The sequence below is a fragment of the Canis lupus genome, chromosome 3 (genome assembly GCF_011100685.1).
Source record: "Canis lupus familiaris isolate Mischka breed German Shepherd chromosome 3, alternate assembly UU_Cfam_GSD_1.0, whole genome shotgun sequence".
NCBI classification, from domain to species: Eukaryota; Metazoa; Chordata; class Mammalia; order Carnivora; family Canidae; genus Canis; species Canis lupus.
In genome coordinates this window covers 57,021,852-57,035,194 of record NC_049224.1, presented here as the reverse complement: position 1 = coordinate 57,035,194, position 13,343 = coordinate 57,021,852, and the positions used below count along the sequence as shown (strand labels likewise).

The window sequence follows — 13,343 nt, the reverse complement described above, 5'->3', positions numbered from 1 at the left end:
TTTATAATGCCAACACAACACAGGACTACAGGCTGTTTCTGTTTGTGAACATAGATACAAAAATCCCAAACAAAATACAAGCAAAACAAGTCCAGGTAAAATAATTGCATGTTGTGAGTCAATGGGACTTGAAACACCACCAGAATATGGGTGGCCCGGTCTTATGAAAGCCAGTCATAGGTTCCTTCCCACAGACAAACCAGAAGAGGAAAGATAGACGAGAGTGCCAAGGAGCTGAGGCAGCATTTAATAAACAACACCCATTCTTGGTGAAAATGTTTCCCAAGTTACAATTAGTAGAATATTTCTTTAACATAATAAAAAATCATTTTATCTTGATAGAGCTGTCAGTGTCCCACTTACCATAAAACACTTCAAGAATTTCCATCACTGTCTAGAAGAAGACGCAGAATGCCTCTATGTACCATTGTTTCCTAATGTTCTGGAAACTTCAGTATATTAAAAAATAGAATGAAATAAGTAGTATACACATTTTTAAATTAAGTAAAACTTTTAAAGATGTTATTTTTTGAGAGAAAGCGAGCACGAGCAGAGGGACAGGGGCAGAGGGGGAGGGAGAAGCAGACTCCTCACGGTGCAGGGAGCTCAACGTGGAACTGGATCCCAGGACCCTGTGATCATGACTGAGCCACCCGGATGCCCTTAAATGAAGCAGATTTTTAATATTCACTCGGAATCAGTTGGAAACTCAAGAGAAGCTTTTGAGTAGCTAGAGTATGACGGAATATGAGAGATCTACAAGGTTGCCAATTACGAAATAAATATGTATAAGTCATGACTTATGTATAAGCAATACCCAACTAGAAAATACATTTCACAAATGGTTCCATTCAAAATAGAAAAAAAAGCACTGGGGAATAAATGTAATTAGGGATATTTAGAGCCTCAATGAAGAAGGATATAAAATTTGATTGAAAAGAGAATTTGAACAAATACCAAAAAAAATTAAGAAATGTTCTTGGATGACAAGACTTTCTCCCTAAGTTCATCTGTAAATCCCAGGCAATTTTATTAAGAATTTCAGCCCGATATTTTAGGGCCTGAGAAAAATCATTGTAAAGTTAATCGGAACTACTTGTTGGCAAAAATTAGCCGTAAAGTTCCGTTTTGTTCTTCAAAACAGGAACCTTTATTTTTCTGGTTATAAGTGTGATGCACAATGATTTGTAAAAGAAATTAGGAGTAGGAATTATTAAGTACAAAGGAAAAGCTTTCAGTAAATCCCATCCATCCCCCAGTACTTTATGCACCCTTCAAAAAATTATTAACAGTTCAGTGTTCATTAATGTGAGTACATTTTTTAAAACCAAATGGTGCCTAGAACCATTTTACAGGGTTTCTTAGCAGTGCAATATACTCGAACCTCTTTCCATACGCACACATGTAGATTTGTCAGACTGTCTTACTGGCTGCACGATGGACCATAATAAATTTAATACAGTCTTTCACTGATGCACATTTAGATTGTTTCCACTGTTTTGCTTTTTTGGGTGATTTTTTTTTTTTCTTTTGGTCTGTACTCTGCATCAGGTATTTGGCTAAGTACCTCCTGGAAGTATTTTTCTTGTTTTTCTCGGTGGTGAGGATTATCACCTCCACTCAGTGGCCATCAGCTATGCCGTAAAGGGGCTGAACCCTGTCCTGAGGCTGCTGCCCACGTAAGCGGTGCTTCTGGTGTGCCAGCTAAGGTCACCTGCGAGGCCCAGCTCTCAGCCAGCATCTGTGTGCTCCTGCTGGCCCCTCCTCCCAATGACAAACCCCACCCTGTATGGCTTTTCTGCAGCAGCAGCTCCTGAGCATCTGCCATGTGGGAAGCCCTTTTTCTAGGCACTGGGGTTTAATGAGGAGTAGCCTAGGCCAGTCGCTCCTGAATAGTGCCTTTCTTTGGATGTGCCAAAGAAAGTGGATGTGTCTTTCTTTCTTTCTTTCTTTCTTTCTTTCTTTCTTTCTTTCTTTCTTTCTTTCTTTCTTTCTTTCTTTCTTTCTCTTTCTTTCTTTCTTTCTTTCTTTCTTTCTTTCTTTCTTCTTTCTTTTCTTTCTTTCTTTCTTTCTTTCTTTCTTTCTTTCTTTCTTTTCTTTCTTTCTTTCTTTTTTTTCTTATTCTTTTTAAGGTTTTATTTATTTATTCATGGGAAACACTGAGAAACAGAGACACAGGCAGAGGGAGAAGTAGGCTTCCTGCAGGGAGCCCTGGGATTATGCCCTGAGCCACTCTACTCAGTCTGCATTCAAATTCTCATCTCTTCTGGAAACAGAAGAGCCCTGGGATTATGCCCTGAGCCAAAGGCAGACATTCAACCACTGAGCCACCCCGGTGCCCCTGAATGTGCCTTCTTGAATGTATCTAGATCTTCTTGAGGTGAATCATGTCTTCAGTCTCTGCCACATAAGAGGGAATACATATTGAGGGGGAAAGGCCTGTCCTTCTTTGTCTCAGAGGCCTGGGTGTTGGGGAGAGCATCTTGAAGACCCAACATGTGTCTGCATGTTGATGGATGAGGTGACCTTCCAGGGTGCTGGAAGCACAGTGGCCTAGGTGATGGGCTCCTCTTGGGGTCTTACAAACAGTCTAGGCTCCTCCAAAGAAGCAGGTTCCAAAATGTCTTTCCAGTAGCTTGAACTGGTCATGTACTCTGAGGTGTAGCCTATTGGGGCTCCATGTCACTGTGATGTCAGTTTGCTACCTGGAGTCCTTCATTCTGTGGTCCTAGGTGGGATGTTTTCCCTAAGCATGGGTCAAGGTTCTCCAGAGCCACAGTATGAATGGGTGGGTAGGTGGGTAGGTGAATGGATGGATGGATAGATAGGTAGATGAGGGGGGGGGGGGCGGGGAATGGCTCACACCATTGTGGAGACAGAGAAGTCCTATAGTCTGCTGCCTACAAGCTGGAGACCCAGAGGGACCCAGGGCGTGGTCTGCACCAAGCCCACAGCCCCCGAGAACCAGGGCAGCCAATGGTGTAAGCGCTGGTTGGAGTCCAAAGGCTGGAGAACCATAAGGGCTGGCATCCATATCTAGGGCAAGAGAAGGTAGTGTCTGTCTCAGCTTGTTCAGAGGAAGTTTTCCCTTCCTCTGCCTTTTGTTCCATGTAGTCCCTCAAGGATGATAGAGTAGATGATGCCCATCCACTCTACTCAGTCTGCATTCAAATTCTCATCTCTTCTGGAAACAACTCACAGACACACCCAGAAGTGATGTTTTCTGCGATTTGGGGTCCCTGAGCCCACTTGGGCTGACCCATAAAATCCCCATCACACATTTGGCCTTAGCCTGGAGTGGAAATGCTTTGTGGAAAGGAGCCTTTGAAATGCTCACCCACCATCCATTCATTCCTTGAATACGCTGATGCCCCTACTTGGCCAAGCCACAGTGGAGCCCTGGGGACACAGAATTAGGGAGATATGGTTTCTCTCCTCCAGGAAATAACACTGGAGGGTGGAATGGGCTGCTTCAACATGCTGCTCCCTCTACCTGCCGGGAAGCTGCCCCAGAGGTGCCCCAGGTCCCGAGCCAACGTGCGGACACGCGCACAACCAGGCCCAGCCAAGGGACCTGAAAAACAAGGGTCCCAAGTGTCCTCACGTCATTGAATCTCCGAGTCACTCCTCTGTTCAAGACGGAAAACGCCCCCTGGGCCGGAGTGACCAAACTTGAAAAATCGCCTTTGATATCAGACACTGTCGGGGAATTCAGAAATCTGAAACACATTTCATCAACCAGTTCCCCATTCTCCATATGGTTATTTACCCTCTCTATGTTCTCCAGTGAATTCAGTATATTTTATCCAGATGGAAATACTGTGGCCTTTCCTCCAGTGAGTTAGCTTCACCCAGTGTAGTGACAGGCATGTCATGCTTTCTTAACAGACACTGAATGAAACAAATGGGAAGGAAGGAAGGAAGGGAAGGGAGGGTGGCTTACTGACCTGGCTTCCCAGCAAGTCCACAAGTTGTTCGAACTCCTTTAAAGGAGGACCTAGCCATTTGCATTTCGGCTCCATTCTTTTTGGCTTTGCATTTTTTATATGGATGATGCTGCAGCCCAGGTTGGTCTAGACGTCTGGAGAGGATGGTGACGGGGCACCTGTCCTCAACCATCTTCAGGGCGCAGTGCCCTCGTGTGTGCATGTGTGTGCATGTGTGAGGGGACCCCCTCTGGCCCCAGCACTCTGTGGACAGTGTAGTGGAAGAGCCAGTGGTTGGGAGGAAAGGCCTCCAGGAGTGGGAGACCTGTTTCCTGGGGTAAAGCAGATCCTTTGGGTTCTTCTGCAGGGAAGTGAAAGCAGCTGGTTGTATTAGCATGACCATGCTGGAACGCTTCTCTGTGCTTCCCCAGGAAGCCTCTGGAAGAGACCCCGAAGGTCATCTTGTAGAGGACTCACATGAGACAGAGAAAAAGCAACAAGAGCCTGGCAAACACTCATGGAGCCTGGGGCAAAATCCGAGAAAGCGCCTTGGCCAGACCTTTGGAAGGCTCCTGCATCCCGAAGAAAGGCACAGGCTGGCCCCCCGGCTCTGCTGACATTTGGTCCCATTAGGAGCAATAGCTGGTTCCAATGTCCTGAGACAATTACCAAAGCTAAGCAGAACCATGTGACCACGGCACTGTGTTTCCAATTATTCCCTTTCCCTTCTCTCGGTCTCTCCCTCTATGCCAGGCCTAGAGGGAAAGCACTCTCCCACAGAAGTCCAATGCTGGCCGCCCCTCTACAACCCTTTGGCAATTATTCCCTCCCTTTGTTACATTTTTCATAAAAACAAGGCTCTTTTTGAAGACCGTCTTTGCTCTGCACCGAAGGGTTCTCCTCTCATCCCCGGCACATCACCAGCCTCCCATCCCATGGCCCCGGCCACCCCCACACGAGAGCCAAGGCTGCAGAAAGTCACAGTTCCCTCTGGAAAAGCTTATTTTAAAAAACTGACAGGACTCATCAGGCACTCCTGCAAATGGTCCACTGGGATTAGCACAGTGTCCACCAAGGAATTTGACCCGTCTGTTCTCCTAAGTCCCACTTGTAGCCAACTTCCCCACCCCTGAGTGAAGCACACAGCCTTGCGTCTGGTCCCCAAGGCTCCAAAATTTTGTGTCCTGCAAAATGCCCAGTAAGTGAGCTCGTCTTTGCTGGGACAGCCATGGTGAGCCTGGGAGAGAATGTGGATGGGAAAGAGGGCCTGGCTTGCATTCTTAGAATCCATGCAGACAGTGACAGAGCTTGGTGTAAGAGAATACAGAGGCTTTTATTGCAGAGCCCGGCACTGAAGGGGAGCAGGCTTTGACTGTGGGTGACTGGCTCCTCCTCTAGCTTGGAGTGGAATAAAAGACAGTTTCCAAAACCCTCTTGGCCCCTGGATGTCACTGTTTTCCATTACGTGTGCCGGTAGCATCAGAGAGAAGAACAACTATTCCAGGAGGATTTTTTTTTTTAAGGTAAAAAGAGAAGTCTGTTAGCTTGTATATGTGAATAGGTAGTGTGGCATCAGGCACTGCTGGATCTAGGTGCTCATGTTACATCACTTAAATTCATCCTTGTCACACTTTCTCTCTGTCCTCTTTGCCTTCTCTCTTCTTGCTCCTCTCCTGTCCCCCAACCTCCATGAGTTGTATTCTTTCTGTGTTGGCTTTATTCCCATCAGCTCTCCCCGACACACAGGCCCTCAGCAGCTCCATATTTATATCCTCCCCAATGAGCACAGTTCAAGTCCAGAAGGATCTTAACACAAAACTTTGATTATCGTTCAATTTTTCAAATGCCTGTTGGACCAGGGCTGGCTACGAGCAACACACACACACACACACACACACACACACACACGAGGCCCAGGTCAGCTGTGGGGAGTCCTAATGAAGTTGAACAAACTGCAAAGAAATTTGGATATAAATATATAAATATAGTGATATTTGCATTGAGAAAAAGAAAGCTTGAATTTTATCTATTGTTCAGCCAATAGATCTAAGCATTGCATGATTGATCTTAATGAATTCTCTCAAAAAGGTGCAGGTTCTATGTGAGCAGACAGTGCCCTCTCGTCCTGGGTTCATGACTTGGGGCACATAAAATGCAGAAGTGATAAAATGAGAGTTTCAGTGGTTTCAGGGGAAGGAAGCAGACTGGGCTGTGGCTCAGAGGGGAGGTGAGCAGGAGGAGAGAAAGTGCAGAGTGTGAAACACTCCTTCAAGAAGATAACAAGGAATAGCATTCCATTGTCAACGTGGTGCTTGGTGAGCGACACTGCATGTAGCTGCAAAAGTGTTAAGATGGTAGACCTTGTACTAAGTATTCTCATTGTAATAAAAGACAAAGGGGAAAAAAGAAAAGATGAAGGGATAAGAGAGAGGCAGATAACAAGAGGAGCATGTGGAGTCGACACATTGCTATTTTATTAAGAGAGGGAGTGTGCAAGCATGTGAGCCGGTTAGGTAGAGGCGAGGGGGGGAAAAGGGAGAGACAGAGAATCTTAAGAAGACTCCAGCCCAGTGCGGAGCCCAAAGCAGGGCTCGATCTCAGGACCCTGAGACCATGACCTGAGCCAAAATCAAGAACTGATGGAGCCACCCAGGCGCCCCTCTACGTAGTTTTCGAAAGACAGAAGCGATCTTGACTATGTTTCCGGGCTGCTGCTGAAGACCTGGTGCAGAGGAGAGATTAGGCAACCTGCCCATGAGAGGGCTGATCATCAGCGTCAGTGTGAAGGCGTGGAAGAGAGCAGGCCCCAGAGTCAGGATGCCTGGTTTCACTCTGCTGTCACCGAGTCCGAGCTGTGTGATCTTGAGAAAGTGACTTAACGTCTCTGTGCTTCAGTGACCCTGTTTGTAAAATGAAGATTTTGCTGGAGACTATCAATAGATCTTTGTGAGAACGATATAGTAAAAGCAATCAGAACAGTGCCTGGCATGTCCTAAGCGCTGAACAAATACTAGCTATTATTATTTTGTTGTTGCTGTGCATCAACACGCTGGAGGGATGGGATCCAGAGAACAGATGGGGCTGTGGCGGGGGGGGGGGGCAGCCCCAATGGGAGGGCGGATGTGTAGAGTCTGTGTGGATGCAAATGCATTTGTAAATTCCGTGGTAGAAAGCCGTGAGGATTGCCACCTGAGAGCTTCTACGTTTGCATGAAGCAGGACGAGACAGTTTACCATGGGGAGGGAGGGAAATCTAGTTTCTAAGAAGGTAAAGTTTTGAAATAGTCATTGTCGAGAATGTATGATCAGGCCAACTCTGGGAACGCAGTGCAGTTGCTGGCCAGAGCCGGGGGTTCAGTGGGCGGCCCCAGTGCCCGCGGCAGCAGCCTGAGGGGCTCTGCACCCTGCAGCCAGGCCTGGGGCTCAGCAAACAGCAAACAGCTGGCTCCCTCTGTGGTTGAGGGCTCTCTGTTACTTAAAATGCAAGGACGGGGAGTACAGGACTTAGGTGTGCTGGCAAGAGGGTGGCTCGATGAAATGGACGGATATCGAGTTAATTTGTACTAATGCATCAAGAGCAGTGCCTGACATGCAGTAAGCTTTCCGGTATTTATTCCTTCATTCATTTTAATTCATTGTTACTGGTTGCCGTGGATGGTTGGTGAATAAACTGATAAAATTAAATGGCTAATACAGAAAACAATTTGTGCTGCATGGGTGTTGCAAGACGGTCTTCTTTTAAGAAATTCTCTTTGCGGGGGCTCTGAAAGGGCTTCTAGTTAATGAGATGTTGGGAGGTCTCTGCCTTTCCTTATTTGATGTGGATGCACGCAAATGGCAGCACCACGGTTTTCTGTTCTGGCAACAGCTTTGCTCTGTGGCTTGGGCCTGAGTCAGGAGCTCTTTGGATGGACCCTGTGTGCCACCTGCCTCACGGAAACCGAAGCAGCAGGAAGGTGCCTCTTGGTGAAGCAGAGCCGGGTGGGCTGGGCAGAGAGAGACACTGTTGACCGTTGTGCGAAGCCAACCCTTGATGTGTCGAGCCGTGAGATGGGCGGGGTGGGTGGACGGGGACGGCCGGCAGAGCGGGAGGCCCTGGCCAGGGTGTGATCCTGGGGCCAGAGAAGGGCACACGGATTTGCCAAGTGCCTGCTGTGTGCAGGCATTTCCCACGTGCCACCTTCTTTTACACTCACATTGACCCTGGCAGGTTGGCACCAAGCGACACTCCCAGCCTGGGTCATAGGCTCTGTGTCTGGGAATGAGGACTCGAGGTGGCAGCGGTCCTTAGACTGGGCTCCTGGATTCTGCAGTTTCTGCAGGACTCACCAGGGCTGGTCAAAGGGGACAAGCAGGTACATCCTCGTCCCGGTTTCCCCCTGACTGGCTCTGTCGATTGGAGCCCCTGCAAACTTGTAGGAAGCGCAGACGTCAAAATGCAGGGCCTCTGTCATCTCTAAAAGCATCCCGGTGACTCTGCTGCTCTTCTGTCTGGGTGCTTTGTGGCTTTGGGTCTGCATTTCCCTTCTCTGTGCCTCAGTCTTCTTGTCTGCAGAGTGAAGGTTTGGATAATTGGAGCTCTGGCTTCTGGGAGTGGAGGGTGTGGTGAACACTGGGGTTCACCGAGCCCCACGCGGCTGGCCAGTGGGCGGGCTGGTGCCACCAAAGGACCGTCTCCTTGTTCGCCCTGCTTCTCGGGTGCTGGCTCCGTGGCTTTGCTCCAGGACTCTTGTCCTGCTCCACTTGTCAGTAGCAAGTCACCCTGCTTCATTCTGCTTCCTCTTTCCTCCAGGGACCCACGAGGTGGTGGCAAAGCCCAGTCCAGTCCCCACCCGCCAGCCAAAGGCCACAGATCAGGAGAAGAAGAAGGGAAGCCTTACTTCCTCCCTGAGGATGGATCCGCACAGCCGTTCTGGAAAGAGCAGAAAGTCTACGAAACTCCGGTCCATCTCGCGGTCCCTGATGCTCTGTAATGCTAAGACCAGTGACGATGGCTCAAGCCCCGATGAGAAATACCCCGATCCCTTTGAGACCTCCCTGGGCCAGAGCAAGGAGGGCATTTTCCACTCGTCCGTGCAGTTGGCAGACACATCAGAGGCTGGGCGCGGCAGCGTTCCTGATCTAGCGCTGGCCTCTGAGGCCACTGGGAGTGATCGAGGCAAGAGCAGTAGGAGGATATTTTTCATGAAGGTATGCCTGGGACTTGTGGGGCTGGAAGAGTCTGTGGTTGCTTTGGGGGGCTTGAATGAGTCTTTGAATCCTTTTATTCTGAGGTCAGGAAGGCACAGAGTTCTAATTCTGAACAAAAGCAAGAAGGAAGTTGAGGCAGGGCTCCCTGGAATGATCATAATGACCATGGTGATGAATCAGGCTCAGTTAACCTTCTCCCTTGAGAGAGTCAGTCTGCTGCTGGGTCAGTGGGGGGTGAGCCGAGCCTAGGTCCCTGCTGGAAATTGCAAATGACAATGGTCAGGACACTGGCAGGTTCTTATCTGAGGTAGACACTATCCGGCACACCCTAGAAGCTCAGGTCACTGACTTACGGGGCCGGGGTGGAGGAGAGACCTTATGTTGCTCTGGGCAAGGACAGAGAATCCGTGAGCTTGCTCTCTGAGCGCTGGCCATGAGCAGTTTCCAGGTGCCCTTGCCAGTTCCCACAAGGGTGTGAGTGCCGGAACTGACAAGAGGAGCCATGGCGATGGGGTGCAAGGGAAGCTACTAAGTAGTGTTTGGAGACCTGCCAAAATTCAGAATGCCTTCTCTTCCGTGAGACCATATTTCAAATTATGTTACCACAATGAGATGGAAATTGCAAGGCACCAGGGGATAGAGGCTGTTACTCTGAATTATTCTCTATCGAGTACTGAGCCTTCAGCCTCCTTCCATCAGAGGTGGGACTTCTCAAGGGTCTGAGCAGCCCTGAATCTTGGCGCTCGTGTGGCTTACCCAGTGATGGGTCAGCAGGAAGGGTTTTTCCCACACCTTACTGGCAAATCCTATGGACACGGTAACATGATTGTCAACAGAAAGTAAGGAAGGCATTCCAGGCCCAGTGGAGGGGATCTAGGACCTTGGCACAACTTTCTTTCCTAAGAAAACCATTGCTTAGCATGCATACAATAATATCATGGAACATTATACAGCAGGTTAGCAGGTCAGGTCCCAGACAGGGGAGACCCCAGTGATCGATCTCCAGACACAAGCAGCTTCCCCAAGGGCCTCACCCAGCCCGGGGCTGCTCCGTCACCCATGATGAAACTTCTGTTGGTATGACTTGAGCTCACCCAGTAGGACAGAAGGAGGGATGGACCAGCATCCCCGTGGGTTCAGGGGAGCCTGGCCAGGCTTCTGGTTTGCCAAGAGTGAAGTGACAAGTATACAATTCACCAGCTGAGAGTCAGATTTATTAAAGGTGAGATCACGTTGTCCAGGTGACAGCTCTGATAAATGAGATCCAAAAACCATTTTGAGGTTCCAAGAGACTCTTGAAATGAATTATTCACTTGCTCCTATTGAATTGCACAAGTGTTTCCTGAGCATCTGTTAGGCACCAGGGCCTGTGCCAGGCCCTTTGGGGATCAAGTCCCTGCCCTTAAGGATCTTGTTTCAAGTGGGGTAGAGACTACACTCCAGGGCTGCAGAAGGCTCATAAGGAGTGAGTGCATCTCTGACATGAGTATCAGTACATTCAGTGTTTGCAGAGCTCCGACCTGTGTCAGGCATTTTTCCAGGAGGTGGGCCATGCAGACCCAGTCCCTGTCCTCACTCAACTCTTATTCTGGTTGGGGGACAGATGTGAACACCTTCTGTGTGATATGACACTAAACCGTGAAGGTGTCTGAGGAAATCTCAGGCAGCAGAAGGGCGTAGAGAGTGATTAGGGGAGAGCTCACTGTCCTTTTTGGGAAGGTAATCACGAAGGCTTCTCTGAGGAAGGGACATTTGAACGGGGACCTGAAAGAGGTGGACGAGTGAGTCATATGAACATTTCAGGTGGGAAAGAGCATTCCAGGTGGAGGGAACAGCATGTGCAAAGACATGAAGTGAAGAGTGATTTGCAGCGGCAAGGAGAAGAGGTGCTTGGGGGATGGCAGACAGGGGAGGGGGACAGAAGGTGAAGCCGGGTGGTGGGAGGCTGAGCAAGCTGGGGAGTGGCACAGCCCCGCAGGGGAGCACTCTGGCTGATGAGCAGAAGTGGAGCACGGGAGGCCAGCTAGCGCTTCGCCTGTAACCCCGGCCGGAAGTGATGTGGCCCCAAGTAAGACGGTGGTGGTCTCACCGAGAATAGTCAGAGTACGGATTTATTTTCAAGGCAAACCCAGGAAATTTGTTGTGTGAGAAAATGAGAGGCGGCAAGCTTAACTGCGGGTGTGGACTCGAGCATCCCCAGGAGAGCAGATGCTGTGTGCTGAGGTGGGGAACACTGGGGGCTGGATGGTGAGATGTTCCTGAGGGACCCGGGGTTCGGCCAAGCAGACGGTGGGTGGTGGAAGGGGCTGCATAAGGGAACATATGGAGGTGAGAAGGTGCTGAGGGCTTCTGCGTGGCCCGCCCGGCAGGTGAGCGTGTGGCACCTGTCTGGTGGCAGGAGCTGCGTGCCTGGGAACAACCAGATGAATGGTTCTGGTGAGGAAACCAGCCAGGAGTCAGACAGGCTTCCCCTCTTTCGTCTCTGTGATTCGCAGGTGATCCATACCTTTATGGTTGAAATAATGTATCCACAGCTCTCATTGTCCCCCTAGCCCCCAACCCTCCCCGCCCCAATCACAGCAGCATTAGTACTTCTGGGGGGTGGGGTGCAGTATGACACAGGTTTAGGGGCGTGAGCTCATTAGTCTGACTGCTTGGGTTTGAGTCCAACTTTGGTAGCTGTATGATCCCAGACACTCACTTCATGCCTCCATTTTCTTACTGATTAAATGCAGAATGTTGACACTACTGTTCAGCTCATGTGGGCTTTTATCAGGACTAAGTTTTAAGTACTTAGATAAGAAAATCGACCTAACCCAGTACAGTGCACACAGTAATTGCTTACTTAGCATTATCATCACTATTTCTGTTTTAGGAAGGGGACACTGACTGTTGGTGAGTGATTAGGTAATGAATGAGCATTTACTGAGTGCCTCCAAATGTGCCAGGAGCATGCAAGAGTTGTAGCTTACGCGGTCCTCCTGGAGACAGGGATGGGACACATCTCTCCTGTTCCAGGGTGTGGGTGCAAACATGTGAGGGGGTCCTGGGAATGCTGAGGGGTATGCAGCTCTCTCTGCGGGAGAGCACCCTGGAGGAGGTGCTTTTGACAGCAGGATATCCAGGTGAAGAAGTCTAGATCGCAGGAAGTAGTGTAAGCGGGCGGAGGAGGCTTGGAGGCCGGGAAGGGATAGTGTGCATAGTCGAGTCACGCTGGGGGCAGGGATAAACCAGGAAGGCAAGGAGGGCTACTGGCCAGCTTGGAATCCAACCCAAGCTCTGGGTATTTCCTTCTCAGGAGCACAGGTGATCTTGAACCATCCATGATCAAGTTCTAAGCAAGTGAGGGTTTTAATGTCTGAGCAGGTCCCATATTAAGAGTGCCAGGGCATGAGGGTCAAAGGTGACCGCCAGTGCCAATGTCCTTCGTGGGGGAGCCTTAGTATGGTATAACACTCCCTCCTTCCCTGCTTCTTCCAGGGACACTCTAGTCTCCTATCCTGGCTCCTGCCCCACCCTGCACCCAGGCGTGACTCAGTTGGCCCAGATGGACTCCCCGGTTGCCAGCAATGCCATGGTTACACCGATTTCAAAACAACATCTGGAAAGAGGCCCTGTGACATCAGGCTCTCCTCTAGCAATGCCTAATATGAAAATTAAGAAAGAGGAAGTTAGATAAACAGCCAAATGGAAAACAAACAAACAAAAAAGCTGTATTGGATGCATTGTGCTTGGCATGACCAGGGCTGGGGAAATCGCTGCCCGGGGATGTGCCAGAGCTGGGCAGGGACGTGCAGTCTGGAGAAAGTATCTGAACCTGCATTGCCTGGGGCTCCTTCTTCAGGGGAGAGCATCCAGGCCCCCGGGGATAAATTCAAGTGGAAGAATGTTGAAAACTAGACTCTCTAACCCAACAAACAAAAATACTCAATTTATCAGGCCTCAACTTTGAGCGGGAAGAAAGGTATGGGCTCCTGTGCTACTCCAGACCCACTCTTTTTTTCGAATGGGAAGAGTATTTAAAAATGCTTTTTAGGTAGGATGTTGGGCCAGAGGGAAGGAAGCTCAGGCAGGTGGAACCTCAGCTTTCCGCAGACTGAGCTGGTCTCCTTCCTCATTCTTCCTTCTCCCCTTCCTTCTGTTTCTCCAAAGGCAGGCAAAGCACCTGCTGTGTATGAGATATCTGTCCCCTGGGGATTGAGAAACATATTGGATGCTGTTCTTCCCT

At 49.4% G+C, this 13,343-nt stretch overlaps 1 protein-coding gene across 4 annotated transcripts in view; it reads left to right on the top strand.

Moving 5' to 3' along the window:
* Positions 1–13,343, top strand: part of IL16 (interleukin 16) — a 102,370-nt gene that overhangs the window by 18,801 nt on the left and 70,226 nt on the right. For 3 of the 4 annotated variants that reach the window (XM_038532985.1, XM_038532986.1, XM_038532988.1), the window contains exon 2: positions 8,718–9,115. In XM_038532985.1, coding sequence (XP_038388913.1) covers positions 8,718–9,115 — 398 coding nt within the window. Of the gene's footprint in view, positions 1–8,148; positions 8,281–8,717; positions 9,116–13,343 lie in introns of those variants that run through there. The other variant, XM_038532987.1, reaches the window with a different exon arrangement.